Genomic DNA, 18,768 nt, shown 5'->3' on the forward strand with positions numbered 1-18,768 from the left:
GGAAGCGTTATTATAGATTATGGACTCTATGTATTTGAGTTAAAAATGTCTTAATGCTGGATTTGTTTCAGCTTTTGTCTTCTCCAGATGTTAACTGATGGACTGGAGTGCTGTGGATTATTGTGATGTTTTTATCAGCTGTTTGGACTCTCATTCTGACGGCACCCATTCACTGCAGAGCATCCATTGCTGAGACACTGATGCAGAGACACATTTATACAAACCTGATGAAGAAACACACACGTCCTGATCTCAGATCAGAACATTTTCAGCTAATTTTCATTGTATCCCTTTAATAAATGAATATAATGTGATTTCTTTAAGTAATATTCTCAATCTAGAAGCAACTATCATTATAATGTAAATGTTTTTAAATGATAATTATTGTAAAAGTGAACTGAAGTGCGTTTGCTTGATTTATTACCCAGTGTGGTGATGGTCTGCAGGTGCGCTCTGGGAAAGTGCAGTTTGTCCCTGCAGCTCTGCTGTTTCTCTGAGTTTGCTGAAGGTATGGTGGTTAAAGCCACTTCTTCATGGATCTCAGACATCCTGTGGCCATTCAGCTGAACACCTACAGGAATCACAACACACTTCACAAACATCTCTAAATAACACGTGAAAACAGAACATGTGCCTTTGGAAAGTATTAGAAATGACAAGGTTGAACAAGCACTACATATAAGAGACAGTGATTAGTCTGATATTAATCATGTGACAGTAGGGCACAACGGGGCTAAAGGGCCTTTGATATTATTTTCCTCTAAAGCACTAGATGGCAAAAAAACATGCCGTAGCACTTTCCAAAACATCCACATTCTGTGCTTGCTTGATCTAATATTTGATGTTTTTTCACATGTTGAAGATTTAAGTAGCAAATGAGAATCACTGAAATTAATGCATATATTGATTTTCAGTTTTAAGATAATTAAAGCAACAGTTTTAAATAATGAAAGAATATGTAAAAGTATGGTATTTGGTAAAAAGCGCCCTGCTGTTGGGGCTAAAGGCACTCAGTAATTAACATCATAATTAATAGATGGCTGACTTTTCCATTTGATGACATGATTAGATTCAGATGGTAAAGATCATTATGTTGGGTGTCCAGAGATAATCACCATGTTTAGAATGAAACCATCATATTTAAAAACATGATATTAATCATATCATATAATAAAATTTCATTTGTTGTTTCTACTGTAAATATATATTCAATTATTATGGGATCTCCTTCAATGCTTTCAGAATATTGATTTTTTAAAATGATTTTGTTTCTGTATTTTAAAATATATTTTTTATATTAACATATTTTAATGACAGTATAATTAATGAAAAATTACTAAGCAGAACAGTACAAACTCTGCTGAAGTGATTGTTTTGAACAGGTATTAACATTATTTTAGCTGAAGTATTCAGTACTGTGTGGCTTTTGCCCTCTCGCCACCTCATACATTCATAAGATTTTTAACTAAATAAACTACTTCATTTATTGTGTATGATTTAGTTCACACAAAATCTGTTGCTCCATTATGTCCGATACAAACGTATATATTTTTTCTGCGATTATACATGTTAGGCGAAGAGAACAGCTGAAGGTGTGCCTTTAGCCCCGTCGTCCCCTACCGTTCAGACACTCCATCTCGGGCTCTTCTCCGGCGCGGTTCTTCTGCAGCCGTTTGTTCTTGCGTCTCTGTTTGCAGTAGAACATCAGTCCCAGCACAGCGATGATGTACGCCACGGCCACGGCCACCGACAGCGCGATCGTCTGGAACATCTTAAACTGACTCTTATCCTCGTCTTCATTGCGTGGGTGCACAGGCTTCTCTGAGAACAGGGACAGAACACATCAGTCTGACACACCACAGTAAAACACTGCAGGATATTCAGCAAGCTGTTATTCATCAAAACAAACAGTTCAGAACTAGAAGTTCAGTGCACCTGTAGCTTTTTACTGTGGCCAGGCAATAATGTAACACACTGATAACGAATGTGTGTCACTTTTATAAGCACTTCAAACGCGTTCCATCCGATCAAAACATCAGTGTAACATCACATGAACTTCATTTAAATTGTCTAAACCTATTAAATACTGACCTAAATCCTTCAGAAGTTTTATTTTGAAATATCTGAATTAGTAATAAAATCTTAAAGATGATCATCTAATAGTCTTGTTTTATGACAAATTGATTAAAATGAAGTGAGTTTAGGATTAAAACAAGAGCAAATATCTGCCAATGGGTGAAAAATCAATCAAAACAAGTTTTCATTCCCCATTGACAGATATTTGCTCGTGTTTTAGGCATAAACTTAAAAGATGTTTGGATATTTGTACTGAAAACAAAATAAAAACCCTGAGGAAGAAAATATTTTTTTGCAGTCTATGCAACATTTAATGTCGTGACTTCATGAATGTAAGACTTTCTGCATCGATTTTAAGACATTCTAAGGCCTTCATGTGTGGAAGAACGAATTAAGACTTTTTATTACCTTTTTAAGACCAACGGAAACCCTGTGTATTGGATAAAGCACTATAATAATAAATGTGAAATATGAAATAAAATAAACACGCTCTATGATCTGTGCGTGTACATGAACACATTGACTTGTCAAACTAAAATGCTTTACTTTTTAAAAAACGGAACAATCAGGTTAAAATGTTCCTCACCCACGACGTAGAGCTGCGCTGCCGTGTCTCTGATGTTGCAGGTGTTTCCTGCGATGCAGGTGTACACACCTGTGTCCTCAGTGGTCACGTCACTAATGACCAGAGAGCCGTTGGGCATCTTCTGAAACCTGAAGAAACACAATCAACACACGTCAACATCTGCTGCATATGAATGACTTCATGTATGTGAGAGACAGACAGGTGCAGTGAGACAGGATCAGTGAGACATGTTCAGTGACACAGACACAGTGAGACAGGTTCAGTGAGACAGACACAGTGAGACAGACACAGTGAGACAGACACAGTGAGACAGACACAGTGAGACAGGTTCAGTGAGACAGACACAGTGAGACAGGTTCAGAGAGACAGACACAGTGCGACAGACACAGTGAGACAGGTTCAGTGAGACAGACACAGTGCGACAGACACAGTGAGACAGGTTCAGAGAGACAGACACAGTGCGACAGACACAGTGAGACAGGTTCAGAGAGACAGACACAGTGAGACAGGTTCAGTGAGACAGACACAGTGAGACAGACACAGTGAGACAGGTTCAGAGAGACAGACACAGTGAGACAGGTTCACAGAGACAGACACAGTGAGACAGACACAGTGAGACAGGTTCAGAGAGACAGACACAGTGAGACAGACACAGTGAGACAGGTTCAGTGAGACAGACACAGTGAGACAGACACAGTGAGACAGGTTCAGAGAGACAGACACAGTGCAGTGAGACAGACACAGTGAGACAGGTTCAGAGAGACAGACACAGTGAGACAGGTTCAGAGAGACAGACACAGTGAGACAGACACAGTGAGACAGGTTCAGTGAGACAGACACAGTGAGACAGACACAGTGAGACAGGTTCAGAGAGACAGACACAGTGAGACAGACACAGTGAGACAGACACAGTGAGACAGGTTCAGAGAGACAGACACAGTGAGACAGGTTCAGAGAGACAGACACAGTGAGACAGACACAGTGAGACAGGTTCAGTGAGACAGACACAGTGAGACAGACACAGTGAGACAGGTTCAGAGAGACAGACACAGTGAGACAGACACAGTGAGACAGACACAGTGAGACAGACACAGTGAGACAGACACAGTGAGACAGGTTCAGAGAGACAGACACAGTGAGACAGGTTCAGAGAGACAGACACAGTGAGACAGACACAGTGAGACAGACACAGTGAGACAGGTTCAGTGAGACAGACACAGTGAGACAGACACAGTGAGACAGGTTCAGAGAGACAGACACAGTGAGACAGACACAGTGAGACAGACACAGTGAGACAGACACAGTGAGACAGGTTCAGAGAGACAGACACAGTGAGACAGACACAGTGAGACAGGTTCAGAGAGACAGACACAGTGAGACAGACACAGTGAGACAGGTTCAGTGAGACAGACACAGTGCGACAGGTTCACAGAGACAGACACAGTGAGACAGACACAGTGAGACACATGCAGAGAGACACGTGCAGAGAGACAGACGGATGCAGTGAGATCACTGGCCTGCTGGAGCTGCTGCTGCTGAGCAGTTTGTCTTTGAGCATCCACTGGACGTACGGCTGCGGGTCACCTGACGCCTGACAGTGAAGCACAGCCGTGTGACCCTGATAGACTGTGGTCTGCTCCGGCTCCAGCTTAAACTCCACGTGAACTGACAAAACACACAGTGAATGAGTCTGAGTGTGTGGAACAAGAACTCATCATCAGCCACAGCGTTCAGATCAGAACACACACACACACACACACACACACACCTCCTACAGTGAGACGGACGTGTGCTCGTATCTCTCCCTGTGCGCTGCTGGACGCCACACACGTGTAGTTTCCTCCATCGGCGCGGGTCACTGTACTGAAGCGCAGAACTCCGTTCATCTGACTGGCGTGAGACGGGAGATCAGCGCCGTCTGCAGAGAGACACACATGAGAAACCAGCTCAAACACAGCAGACATCACTGCACTGCAGGAAGCCCTTCGCTTTCAATCAGAGCTGCTGATGATGCCACAGCTGCCAAAACAAATCAAATACCTTGCAACATATATCTTACTAACCTTTACATTAAGTTCTGGAAACTTTTTTTCCTGAGTGTTCACTGAACATGTAAAACATCCAGTATTTGAAATGTTTTTCTTGGTAATGTGATCGATAAGGGAACATTACATTTGCAAACATTATGGGAACATTACTTTTGAATTTTCTCTGAGTTCCAAAAAAGTAACATTTAAAGAAAAAAACATTAGACCAACATTCAACTAAAACATTTCTGAAAAAAAACTTTCCATGAACAATGTTTCTGTTCTAACGTTTGGAGAACATTATTAAAGACCAGAGAACAAACAAATGTGACCAGAGCTGGAAAAATAAGTCCCAATGAGCACATTTTCAAAAATGAGTCATTTTTATATTCAATTCTCCATTAAAAGACCTTCAAAATGATATATGAGTTATTGATGACTGATCTACAGCTGTTTGAAGTCCATAGAGTCAGCAAAGTCCATTTCGAGAAGATTTGTGAAGGTTCCAAAGCAAAATCACTGAGCAACATTACATCGTTTCCTCCAATTCTTTCTTAATAATCATTACTATATTAAATAATCAGCTTCACCCCAGGCAGATATTCCTTTTTAATTACTGCATCATAATCATAATCTAACAGTTCTAATCATGTGTTCATGTTTTCACTGACAGGTCATTTTTATTTTTAACATTCATTTTCATAACAGTCTTCAGATATTTTCATTATCTCTATTAGGACCATGAATAGCCAACAATACATTGTATGGATCAAAATTATCCATTTTTCTTTTATGCCAAAAATCATTAGGATATTAAGATCATGTTCCATGAAGATATTTAGTAAATTTCCTACCGTAAATATATCAAAACTTCATTATTGATTAGTAATATGCATTGCTAAGAACTTCATTTGAACAACTTTACAGGAGATTTTCTCAATATTTAGATTTTATTTTAGAAAAACTGGACCCTTATGACTGTTTTGGTGGTCCAGGGTCCCGTATAGAGTAGGTTGGTTTCTCAGCCAGCAGAACATCCTTCATCTCATCTGTGGTGAGTGTCTGACCTGCTCTGCTCCAGTGTATGACGGGCGTCTCTCGTCCTTTAGCCACACAGCTCACGCTGCTCTCTCGGTCCAGCTGCAGACACTGCGCCGGCTGCGGGACGGGAGTGAACTTCAGCTTCTCTGAGAGACACACAGGAGTACATCTACATGAGCCACAGAGCAAACCATGATACCTGCACAACAAACACTCTTATTACAGCATAGCTTTCCTGTAGCTCAAATAGTAGAGCATGGCGCTAGCAACGCCAAGGTCATGGGTTCGATTCCCAGGGAAAGCTAGAGCTGATAAAATGTAGAAACTGTAACTTGAATGCAATGTAAGTCGCTTTGGATAAAAGCGTCTGCATAAATGTAAATGTAAACAAATTTATTATTAGTTTTTTTCTATATAGTTTTTATTCATTTTCTTTCCCGTTTTAGTTATTTTAGTACAAGAAGTTAAACTACATGAAAATAAGAAATGTTGCCCTGGCAAATGGCACACACACACACTCTCACCCAGTATATGAACCCGCGCGTGTCCGCTGAGCGACCCGGCCTCCGTCACACACACACACACACACACACACACACACACACACACACACACTCTCACCCAGTATGTGAATCCGCGCACGTCCGCTGAGCGACCCGGCCTCCGTCTCACACACACACACACACACACACACACTCTCACCCAGTATGTGAACCCGCGCGTGTCCGCTGAGCGACCCGGCCTCCGTCTCTCACACACACACACTCTCACCCAGTATATGAACCCGCGCGTGTCCGCTGAGCGACCCGGCCTCTGTCTCACACACACACACACACACACACACACTCTCACCCAGTATATGAACCCGCGCGTGTCCGCTGAGCGACCCGGCCTCTGTCTAACACACACACACACACACACACACACACTCTCACCCAGTATGTGAACCCGCGCGTGTCCGCTGAGCGACCCGGCCTCCGTCTCTCTCACACACACACACACACACACACACACACACACACTCTCACCCAGTATATGAACCCGCGCGTGTCCGCTGAGCGACCCGGCCTCCGTCTCACACACACAGCTGTACATCTGAGCGTCGTTCACCTCTGCGCTGTTGATCCTCAGAGTCCCGTTAGAGAAGAGCTTATAACGAGAGCCCTGCAGACAGAGAGAGAGTGTGTGTGTGTGTTAGACCTGATGCAGTGTGATCTGAGGACTGAGCTCATTCCCTCATTCACCTCCTCAGTGATCAGGACGCTCTTGCGGTACCATGTGACCCGTGGTTCAGGCGTGGATTGTGCGTGACAGTGCAAGAAACCTGGCTGACCCTCCTCCACTTGTGTGTCCTGCGGCTGAACGATCCATTCTGGAGAGGCTGACACACACACACACACACACACACACACACAAGGTTATCTTACAAACGTACTCTGTTTTCATTTAAAGCTTCTAATATATGTGACCCTGGACCACAAAACCAGTCATAAGTGTCAATTTTCTTAAATTGAGATTTATGCATCATCTGAAGCTGAATAAATAATCTTTCCATTGATGTATGGTTTGTTATGATAGGACAATATTTGTCTGAGATACAACTATTTGAAAATCTGGAATCTGAGGGAGCAAAAAAATCTAAATATTGAGAAAATCTCCTTTAAAGTTGTTCAAATGAAGTTCTTAGCAATGCATATTACTAATCAAAAATTGTTTTACAGTAGGAAATACAGTAGTTAATTATATTTACAGTAGGAAATGTACAAAATATCTTCATGGAACATGATCTTAATATCCTAATGATTTTTGTCATAAAAGAGAAATGTATAATTTTGATCCATACAATGTATTGTTGTCTATTGCTACAGATATACCTGTGTTACTCATGACTGCTTTTGTGCTGCAGGGACACATATTACTAACCATCACGCATATTTGATTCATTAATTTCTAAAGCTCTAAATGATCAAACTCTGCTGTTAAAGCTGTTTCACACTCAATCTCCTCATGTCTTCTGTCGTCTGATTGATAGTTTAGCACTAGAAGTCCCAGAGAGCAGCCATTTGGCTTTTCTACCTATAAAACCCGCAGGACAGCCGATGGGCTTTAGGCTAATATCCTTAGAGTGTTTTATCCAGTAAAAGCTCTTTTAGTTTAATTATACAAACATCCAGCTTCAGCGGCTGCTTCAGTGTCAAATCTTCTCTGATTTTATCAAGTAAAGGTCAGAATAACTGCAGTCATATCTCCAGATGAACTCTTACTGGACTGAAGCAGCTCAGCTTTACTTGATTCTCCATCAATCATTTTCTAGATAAATCAGTGCGTCTCAAATCTGATCATCAGGATCTTTTGAGGAGCGTTTGTTTCCAGAAGCTTTACTTTCTCTGTTCCTCAGCGGAGGAATGATCTTCATCTCACATCTTCTGAGGAGCGTTTATTTCTTCATCTCTCAATCAGCATTGCATTATATGTTTGGATCATTTCAATCTCATCTTACTGAGACATATTACTGGAGATATAGAGTGACCGCTGATATTTAGATCATTTTATGTTATAAACATCTAATTGATTTGCATTACAAGCAGCAGAATTTCATCATAGAAATATTAAAATCTGCAGCAAATTCATATTTTTGCTCAGTTACTCTCATTTTCTCACTATATCAGACTATATGAGCCATGAAAGCCTGATGCATTAAATATGATACAAAACATAAAACACGTGCACAATTATTTTTAGATTTTCAACAAAAAAAAAATTAAAATTATGTCAGGCTTTACAAGGATAATATTTGTAGACATACTAAAAATCTCATATCTTACAAAAGACATTCTTCCGATTTATTAGCCATGCCAGAAAGCGAAGGGTTAGCAGTGTTACTAGTTAGTTAGTTAGTTAGTTAGTTAGTTAGTTAGTTAGTTAGTCTCCTGCTGTGTCTGGTGCTTCACTCACTGGCTACGGTGACGAGGAGCTCCTGCTGCTTCTGTCCGGCGGTGTTGCGGGCGACACACGTGTAGAGGCCAGAGTCGGATCTGTCCGTGGGGCTGAAGATCAGATCTCCGTCCCGCTGATGGACTCGACCCTCAGACGCCACACGAGCTCCCGCACGCTCCCACCACACCTGCGGCTCCGGCTGACCCCGCGGCGGATCACAGTGCACCCGCTCACCGCGGCCCGCCGAGAAAACACGGTGCAAGCGCTCACCCATATCTCCGATCTCTACACACACACACACACACACACACACACACACACAACTGATCTCAGAACAGCAGCCTGCAGCTACACACTAATCTGCTCTGAGACAAGGTTTTATTCTTATATTTTCTGTTATATTGATTTGTTAAACTTTCAGTCTTTTTTTTGCATGATTTTAATCATTATTATTTTAATATGTCAAATATATTTTTTATTATTTTTTTAGTTATTTGTTTTTTTATATTGAATATATATTTACTTCTGCTAACATTTATTTCAAGTCTGTGTGTGTGTTCATGTGTGTGTGTGTGCGTGTGTGTGTGTGTGTGTGTGTGAGAAAGTATGTGTATCTGTGTGTATGTGTTCTGTGTTCACGTGTGAATGTGTGTGTGTGTGTGTGTGTGTGTGTGTGAGTGTGTGTGTGTGTTCTGTGTGTGAGTGTGTGTGAGTGTGTGTGAGTGTGTGTGTGTGTTCTGTGTGTGTGTGTGTGTGTGTGTGTGTGTGAGTGTGTGTGTGCATGTGTGAAAGTGTGTATCTGTGTGTGTGTTCGCGTGTGTTCTGTGTGTGTGTGTGTGTGTGTGTGTGTGTGTGTGTGTGAGTGTGTGTGTGCATGTGTGAAAGTGTGTATCTGTGTGTGTGTTCGCGTGTGTGTGTGTGTGTGTGCATGTGTGAAAGTGTGTATCTGTGTGTGTGTTCACGTGTGAATGTGTGTGTGTGTGTGTGTGTGTGAGTGTGTGTGTGTGTTCTGTGTGTGTGTGTGTGTGTGTGTGTGTGAGTGTGTGAGAAAGTATGTGTATCTGTGTGTATGTGTTCTGTGTTCACGTGTGTATGTGTGTGTGTGTGTGTGTGTTCATGTGTGTGTGTGTGTGTGTGTATGTGTGTGTGTGTGTGTGTGTGTGTGTGAGAAAGTATGTGTATCTGTGTGTATGTGTTCTGTGTTCACGTGTGTATGTGTGTGTGTGTGTGTGTGAGTGTGTGTGAGTGTGTGTGAGTGTGTGTGAGTGTGTGTGTTCTGTGTGTGTGTGTGTGTGTGTGTGTGTGTGTGTGTGAGTGTGTGTGTGCATGTGTGAAAGTGTGTATCTGTGTGTGTGTGTGTGTGTGTGTGTGTGTGTGTGTGTGTGTGTGAGTGTGTGTGTGCATGTGTGAAAGTGTGTATCTGTGTGTGTGTTCGCGTGTGTTCTGTGTGTGTGTGTGTGTGTGTGTGTGTGTGTGTGTGTGTGTGAGTGTGTGTGTGCATGTGTGAAAGTGTGTATCTGTGTGTGTGTTCACGTGTGTGTGTGTGTGTGTGTGTGTGTGTGTGTGTGTGTGAGAGTGTGTGTGTGTGTGTGTGCATGTGTGAAAGTGTGTATCTGTGTGTGTGTTCGCGTGTGTGTGCGCATGTGTGAAAGTGTGTATCTGTGTGTGTGTTCACGTGTGTGTGTGTGTGTGTGTGTGTGTGTGTGTGTGAGAGTGTGTGTGTGTGTGTGTGCATGTGTGAAAGTGTGTATCTGTGTGTGTGTTCGCGTGTGTGTGTGTGTGTGTGTGTGTGAGTGTGTGTGAGTGTGTGTGAGTGTGTGTGTGTGTGTGTGTGTGTTCACATGAGTGTGTGTGTGTGTGTGTCTTCTCTCACCTGCGATCCTGAGCGATGCCTCCACATGTACTTGTTTGTTTTCTCCGTACTGAGCAACACATTTATACACACCTGTGCTGTGCTGCTTCACCTGACTGATGTGCAGTGTGCCGTTAGCATACACCACAACCCTGCCCCACACACACACACACACACACACACACAGTTAGTTACAGCAATGAGCCACGGCAAGATCACTGTAGTATAAAATTAAACGTGTAAAATCACTTTAAATGTACAGAATGCAGCAACATAATACATTTTACATTTTATTAATAATATATATAATATAATATAAAGAATTCTGCCACAAATGAGCTGTTGATTAGTGTTGATTAGAGCTGTTTACTGTTGCTAAGCGACGCATGTGGGTCAGGGGTGTGTGTTTATAGTCAGACACAATCTGTCTGATCAAACGATCAAACACTCAGATTCAGTCACAACAGACAAATCCCAGAATCCCCTGAGTGTGTTTACAGCTGAAGACGTGCTTCTGTTTGTTCAGTTTCCATGAACACTTTAAGCTGATGAACAACTGAAAGCATGAGTCAAAGGAGACAGAATCAAACACATATTCATCATCATATCTTCCTGACGTCACTCTCAAACACCAGCAGTCCTCAATAATACTAATATTCTGAACTAGTTGATTTTTTATATTTTCGGACTTCACTTTCAATTTTACGTTTTAGAATTAGTTTGTCATTTTTAATGTCTATAGAGTTATTCATTTTTATTTTACATTTTGTATTTTTTGTTTACACAAGTTTGAGAATTTTTTTGTGTTTTTAGCCTTTTTATTCATCTTTCTAAAAACATGTTTATATAGATTTTAATCGTTTTTAGTTTATTTAGTTAGTTTTTTTATTACTGCAACTTAAAATGAACGAAAATAGAAATGCTGTCTTGACAACTAGCTGAAATAAAATAATAGTGCTGTCAAACGATTAATCGCATCCAAAATAAAAGTTTTTGTTTACATTATATATATGTGTGTACTGTGTATATTTATTATGTATATATAAATACACACACGTACAGTAAATATTTTGAAAATACTTACGTTTATACATTTATATATTCATATTCTTATATTTTTTATTATATATAAGTATATTTAATATATAACAACATATTTTTCTTAAATATATGCATGTATGTGTGTGTATTTATCTGTACATAATAAATATAAACAGTACACACACATATATAATGTAAACAAAAACTTATTTTGGATGCGATTAATCGTTTGACAGCACTATTATTTTATTTCAGCTAGTTGTCAAGACAGCATTTCTATTTTCGTTCATTTTAAGTTGCAGTAATAAAATTTTGGATGCAATTAATCGTTTGACAGCGCACAAAAAAAAAGAAAAAAAAAATTTGCTTTATGGTTTTAGTTAACTATAATAACCATCACATCTAAATGATGACAATGGAAGGAAAATCCTTCATAATAAATATTTACAACATCTCATGAAATATATGAAGCTCTTTTATTGCAAAACTGATGAGCTGTAATGAGACGTCAGGAGTATGAATCTGGAGAGATCAGAGATCTGCAGTGCACTGTGGGATAGGTTTTAAAGCGTTGAGATTAGCGCAGGATGTTATTAGCGCATTGAAACGCATCAAAGCAGAACATCACTGCTGAACGTGCCCAAACATTCACCAGACTACCCATGATGCACCAGTCAAAGGCTCAATGGCATGATGATCATTTATCTGTGGGTGGTCTGGCGTTCTGAACAGCTTTACATCAGGAATGTAACAATATCTAAATCTCACGATACAATACTAGTGCAATATGAAGTCCACAATATGATATTTATTGTGATATTTAAAAAGAAAAAAAGACTAATTCAAATGAAAATTGTGTACATTTTAAAGTTAAATTATTCTATCTAACGCACTTTGAGAGTCAAAATTAATGTTCTGAACCAAGAAAACTTAGCTGAACTTTAAAGAGGACTCAACCCTCTTTTTATTTGTGATATACTGTCTGTCTAAATTACATTCACACTGCTGTTTTAGGAAGACAAACTAATTAGAATATAATAATAATAACAACAATGATAGTAATAGCCATGTATTGTAAGACAATTGCACTGTAAAGTAAATGAAAATGAATATTTCATAGGTGTATTATTTCTGCTTTACACTACAGTAGAGAAATTACAACACTTCTTTCCTAATTTCTACACTTGAAAGAGATATTTTGAGTTTGGACTCATTTAAACCGCTCGCTGTCAGTAATTCATGCTGCACTTGAAGCTTTTATTTTGACGGAAACTCCAGCTTCAGTGAAAACAGGCACAAAAACACATCTCGCTATAAAACACCGGATCACGAGCTGATCGTCTGAACAAAGTACGCATATTGTGCTTTCGGTTTGAGTTCGTTTGACAGATACTGTGCGTAAGCATAATGGCCTAAAACAAATATATTTTAAAAACAACACTGTTTGCCCAGAAGACCTATCATTTCATATCATCATGTTTGTTGACAGTTTTGCTATCGTGATATTGATAATATCGTTATATTCCTACTTTACATTCAACAGACTCACAGTCTATACAGTTTCTAATAATTTTTATTTTAGATATTTTTTAAATATATTTTCTGTTTCCACTTTAATTTCACTTAAGGTTTTAGACATAATAGACACTCTTACCCTCTCAACACTTAAAGAATGTAAAAACTGACCAGTAAAGAGCTGGAGCCTGCTTGTGATGTAACATTCAGAGATATGAAGCGTCTCACCGTGATTTGTTGACAACGGGTTCTGCGTCGTGGAACCACTCGATCAGCGGCAGCGGCTTGGCTCTGAACTGACAGTGAAACACAGCCTCCTCATTAAACAAAACCACCTGATCCACCGGAGCCACCAGCACACGGGGAACCCACTTATCTGAACACACACAGAGAGACAGAAGAGTCACGCTTCATCTCATGACACACACACACTCGTCTTCTATTATCGCCAGCTGCTAACAGCACTGACAGCACCTGTCAGGTGTCACGTGACCTTTGACCTTTAGCACACCTGGATCAGACCACATTCCACAGACAGAAACACATCAGACCGTCCCTCCATTTCATCCTTGTGCTCCTGTGGGACGTGATTCTATAAGCCAACCTTTACTGATTTATAGTCACATTTACAATCGTGATTGTGGAGAGGGGGGCGGGGTAGAGCGGAGTCTGCAGTGGGAGAGCAGGTGCGGAGACGAGCGGTGATAAGGAGGCCAAGTGGATGATGATTAACACCTGTCTTTAATTCCAGTGATTGGTGGGGGAGACGGATATATATCAGCCTGCACATCTGGGAGGTGTGCTTGACGCGGAGAAGGCTGGTTGAGAGACGGTGAAGGGCAGGGAGCCTCACCTAGAGATTGTTTGGAGTTTTTTCTGTTGAAAGCCTAATAAAAGGCCTTATTTCACGCACCAAACCTGACTTCCTTGTCCTGCTTCCAGACGAACCGGGTTACATTGGTGCCGAAACCCGGGACTAGGAAGTCGTCACGCCGCTATGCAGCAGCCAGCTGGATCAACGCCACTTGCGGAGCTGGTGAAATCCCTTGCCGGGCTCCACCACTCGCAGCACGAAGCGCTGATGGACCTCCGGCGGGAACAGGAAGAGCGGTTCCGCCTGTTGGTCCAAGCGCAGGAGGAAGACCGGCGAGCCTTCCGGAGCTTGCTGGGCCAGGAGGCCCGGCCGGGCGCAGCCCCCCCTATGGCTCATGTCCCGCTGGTAAAGATGGGACCACAGGATGACCCAGAGGCGTTTGTGGACCTATTTGAGAAAACAGCGGAGGCATGTGGGTGGGAGCGCGCTCAGTGGCCGGTGCGCTTGATCCCGCTGCTGTCCGGCGAGGCACAGGTGGCGGCCCAACAGCTGCCTGTGGAGAACCTCCTCGCCTATGCCGACCTGAAGCGGGCTATTCTTCAGCGGGTCGGGCGCACCCCGGAACAGCATCGGCAGCGTTTCCGCTCGGTGGATCTGGGGGACAGCGGCCGGCCTTTCGTATTGGCCCAACAGCTCCGAGATGCTTGCCGCAAGTGGCTGATGGCCACGACCCGTGACGTCGAGGCCGTGGTGGATCTGGTGGTGCTGGAGCAGTTCGTGGCGCGGCTGCCCACTGGAACGGCTGAGTGGGTCCAGTGTCACCGCCCGACGTCGCTGGATCAGGCCATCCAGCTGGCTGAGGACCATATGGTGGCGTGCCCGGGGGCTGGCGAGCCCCCCTCTAACCTCTCTCTCTCTCTCCCCAAACCTTCCCTCCCTCTCCTCCGACCTGTTCCTGCTCCTAGGTCACGGAGCAATCTTCACCCTCGAGCCCCACAGCGTGGGACGATGGTCCTGGGAAGCAGACCGGGAGCCCGAGGAGGCGTGGCAGAGTCCAGTGCCATTGCTCCACCCCCTCCCTCTCCCCGCCAATCGCTTGGTTCTCCTTCTGCCGCTGGGGTGGGGGGAAAGTCTGGGCCGGCTTGCTGGAGATGCGGGGATCCGGGGCATTTCCAGGATCGCTGTCCCGTAATGGAGGTGGGCATGATGATCCGGGTCCCCGACTCCCCGGTGGCTGCCCCTGATCAAGCCGGGCAGTACCAGATACCTGTGAGTATTAAGGGGGGTACATATCGGGCTTTGGTGGATTCGGGCTGTAACCAAACCTCTATTCATCAAAGCCTGATGCAGCAAGGGGCATTGGATATGAGCCGCCAGGTTAAGGTAAGGTGTGTGCACGGGGATGTGGTCGGCTACCCGCTGGTGCCTGTAGGGATCCAATTCCGAGGGAAAAAGCATAGTGTTAAGGTGGCGGTTAATCCCCACCTTCGGCATCCGCTGATTTTGGGTACGGATTGGCCAGCATTTTCACAATTACTGGGGATTTTATGTGCGGATGCTGCTTGGGGGCCAGGACTAGGGACAGGGGAAGCGATGGCTCAGGCGGGAGATGCTGTTCCGGGACCTTTACCGTCTGACCCGGAGGAAACGAGTGGGAGGGCGGAGGTTTTTCCGCCTGACCGAGATGACTTTCCTCTGGAGCAGTCCCGGGATGAGACGCTTAAAAGTGCGTATGACCAGGTCCGCACCATTGACGGACAGCTTCTCCAGCCTGACCGGCCGCTCTCTTTCCCCTATTTTTCCATTATTAAAGATAGGTTGTATCGGGTAACCCAAGATACCCAGACCAAGGAAGATACAACACAGTTGTTAGTACCACAAAGCCGCCGGGAAATGCTTTTCCAGGCGGCTCACTGTAGTCCCATGGCAGGCCATTTGGGGGAAGCAAAAACACGGGAACGTCTCATGGCCCGATTCTTTTGGCCAGGCATTCATGAGCAGGTCCGCCGGTGGTGTGCGGCTTGCCGTGAATGCCAGCTGGTTAATCCACCGGCTATTTCAAAAGCGCCATTGCGTCCTTTGCCTTTAGTGGGGGTCCCCTTCGAAAGAGTTGGGATGGACCTCATCGGGCCATTAGAACGTTCAGCACGCGGCCATCGTTTTGCATTAGTTCTGGTGGATTATGCAACACGATACCCGGAAGCAGTGCCGTTGCGCACCATCTCAGCGAAAAGCGTGGCGGACGCACTGTTTCGCATTATCTCCCGGCTGGGAATCCCTAAGGAGATTCTCACCGATCAGGGCACGGCATTTATGTCACGTACAATAAGCGAATTATACGAATTGCTGGGTATTAAATCGATCCGCACAAGCGTCTATCACCCACAAACGGATGGCTTGGTGGAACGATTTAATCGCACATTGAAATCCATGGTTCGTAAGTTCGTAAAAGAAGATGCCAAAAATTGGGATAAATGGCTCGACCCCCTGTTGTTCGCAGTACGCGAGGTCCCACAAGCCTCCACGGGGTTTTCCCCATTCGAGCTTCTCTAGGGTCGTCAGCCCCGTGGGGTGCTTGATGTGATTAGGGAAGCTTGGGAGGAGGGGCCATCAAACAGCCGAAGTGAAATTCAGTATGTCATGGACCTCCGGGCAAAACTCCACACTTTGGGGCGGCTCTCCATGGAGAATTTGCTCCAGGCTCAAGACAAACAAAGTCGGCTGTACAACAGGGGTACGCGAGAGCGTCAATTTGCACCGGGGGATAAGGTACTTGTGTTACTTCCAACGTCCAGTTCCAAATTACTCGCGAAGTGGCAAGGACCGTTTGTGGTTACACGGCGGGTAGGGGATCTCGATTATGAGGTTAAGCGGTCGGACAGGGGTGATGCACATCAGATTTATCATCTCAACCTGTTGAAACGCTGGCAGGAGGAGACTTCAGTTGAGCTAGCCGTGGCCGTTTCGGCAGAGGAGGATTTCGGTCCAGAAGCAGCACTCAAAGCCGATCCGCTTGCTCTGGTCCCTGGGGGAGATCATCTCTCGCCACGGCAGCTCACTGATGTAGCCAAGTTGCAAACAGATTTTGCGGATGTGTTTTCACCCCTGCCTGGTCGCACAAACCTCATACAGCACCATATCGAAACGATCCCGGGGAAGGTCGCCCGTAGCCGCCCCTATCGCTTACCTGAACACAAAAAAGAGGTGGTTCAGGAAGAATTAAAGGCCATGCTGGACTTGGGCGTAATAGAAGAATCACATAGCGACTGGGCGAGCCCGATTGTTTTAGTTCCTAAGACGAACGGCTCTGTCCGTTTCTGTGTCGATTATAGAAGGGTGAATGCTGTGTCAAAATTTGACGCGTATCCAATGCCCCGAGTTGACGAGCTGCTTGATCGGTTAGGTTCGGCTCGCTTTTACTCGACACTGGATTTAACGAAAGGGTATTGGCAGATCCCCTTATCGCCCTTATCCAAAGAAAAGACAGCCTTCATTACGCCGTTTGGATTACACCAATTTGTTACCCTTCCGTTCGGGCTATTCGGGGCTCCCGCTACCTTTCAGCGTCTCATGGATAGAATCCTTCGACCCCATTCGGCGTACGCCGCTGCCTACTTAGACGATATCATTATCTATAGTAAGGATTGGCAGCGGCACCTCGAGCATGTGCGCGCAGTCCTGAGAGCGCTGAGGGTTGCGGGACTCACGGCGAACCCACGGAAGTGTGCAATTGGGCGAGTGGAGGTCCGGTATCTGGGCTTCCACTTGGGACAGGGGCAGGTGCGTCCCCAAATTGACAAGACTGCGGCGATTGCGGCCTGCCCATGTCCCAAGACCAAAAAGGAGGTGAGACAGTTCCTGGGGCTGGCGGGATATTATAGGAGGTTCATACCCAATTATTCGGAGCTCACCAGCCCGCTGACTGATCTTACTAAAAAGGAAGCGCCAGATCCGGTCCAGTGGACGGAGCCGTGCCAACAGGCTCTAACCAAGGTAAAGGCTGCCCTGTGCGGCGGGCCGCTCCTACACTCTCCTAACTTTGATCTCCCTTTCTTATTGCAGACTGACGCATCGGACAGGGGGCTGGGGGCGGTCCTGTCCCAGGGGGTCGGAGGAGAGGAGCGACCGGTGCTGTATCTTAGTCGGAAGCTCTCAAATAGAGAGACTAGATACAGCACCATTGAGAAGGAATGTTTAGCCATTCGTTGGGCCGTCCTCACCCTCCGTTATTACCTCCTGGGACGGGAGTTCACCCTCTGTTCGGACCATGCGCCCCTCCAGTGGCTCCACCGCATGAAGGATACCAACGCACGGATCACCCGTTGGTATCTAGCTTTACAGCCTTTTAAATTCCAGGTGGTCCACAGACCGGGGGTGCAGATGGCGGTAGCCGACTTCCTCTCCAGGAATGGGGGGGGGGGGGGGGCTGCAGGCCGGACGACTCCCCGGCCTGAGTTGGGCGGTGAGGGTATGTGGAGAGGGGGGCGGGGTAGAGCGGAGTCTGCAGTGGGAGAGCAGGTGCGGAGACGAGCGGTGATAAGGAGGCCAAGTGGATGATGATTAACACCTGTCTTTAATTCCAGTGATTGGTGGGGGAGACGGATATATATCAGCCTGCACATCTGGGAGGTGTGCTTGACGCGGAGAAGGCTGGTTGAGAGACGGTGAAGGGCAGGGAGCCTCACCTAGAGATTGTTTGGAGTTTTTTCTGTTGAAAGCCTAATAAAAGGCCTTATTTCACGCACCAAACCTGACTTCCTTGTCCTGCTTCCAGACGAACCGGGTTACAGTGATCATGTTCAATAAACACATACAGTTACTAATGAAATAAAACTCACAGTCATTTTAAGTTAAATTGAATGAATACTTCTCAGTTCAA

General features: G+C 44.6%; 2 protein-coding genes across 2 annotated transcripts in view; one reads left to right on the forward strand and one right to left on the reverse strand.

Moving 5' to 3' along the window:
- LOC306882332 (inactive tyrosine-protein kinase 7-like) overlaps nt 1–18,768 on the reverse strand; it is an 84,464-nt gene that overhangs the window by 10,609 nt on the left and 55,087 nt on the right. The window contains exons 5-15 of the mRNA XM_079436881.1: nt 13,304–13,451; nt 10,541–10,671; nt 8,686–8,952; nt 6,975–7,111; nt 6,759–6,894; nt 5,757–5,876; nt 4,431–4,580; nt 4,180–4,327; nt 2,663–2,790; nt 1,621–1,821; nt 425–571 (exon numbers count right to left, since the gene is read on the reverse strand). Coding sequence (XP_079293007.1) covers nt 425–571; nt 1,621–1,821; nt 2,663–2,790; nt 4,180–4,327; nt 4,431–4,580; nt 5,757–5,876; nt 6,759–6,894; nt 6,975–7,111; nt 8,686–8,952; nt 10,541–10,671; nt 13,304–13,451 — 1,713 coding nt within the window. The remainder of the gene's footprint in view (nt 1–424; nt 572–1,620; nt 1,822–2,662; nt 2,791–4,179; nt 4,328–4,430; nt 4,581–5,756; nt 5,877–6,758; nt 6,895–6,974; nt 7,112–8,685; nt 8,953–10,540; nt 10,672–13,303; nt 13,452–18,768) is intronic.
- LOC306882333 (uncharacterized protein) lies at nt 13,824–18,635 on the forward strand. The gene is made up of 2 exons (XM_079436882.1): nt 13,824–15,158; nt 18,473–18,635. The coding sequence occupies exons 1-2, from the start codon at nt 14,073–14,075 to the stop codon at nt 18,473–18,475; spliced, it is 1,089 nt and encodes a 362-aa protein (XP_079293008.1). The 5' UTR covers nt 13,824–14,072; the 3' UTR covers nt 18,476–18,635.

Source organism: Barbus barbus, assembly GCF_936440315.1.
Source record: "Barbus barbus genome assembly, chromosome: 16".
Classification (NCBI taxonomy): Eukaryota; Metazoa; Chordata; class Actinopteri; order Cypriniformes; family Cyprinidae; genus Barbus; species Barbus barbus.

Excerpts from the sequence above, each read along its gene's own strand:
- LOC306882333 (XM_079436882.1), top strand. The coding sequence starts at position 14,073 with ATGCAGCAGCCAGCTGGATCAACGCCACTTGCGGAGCTGGTGAAATCC.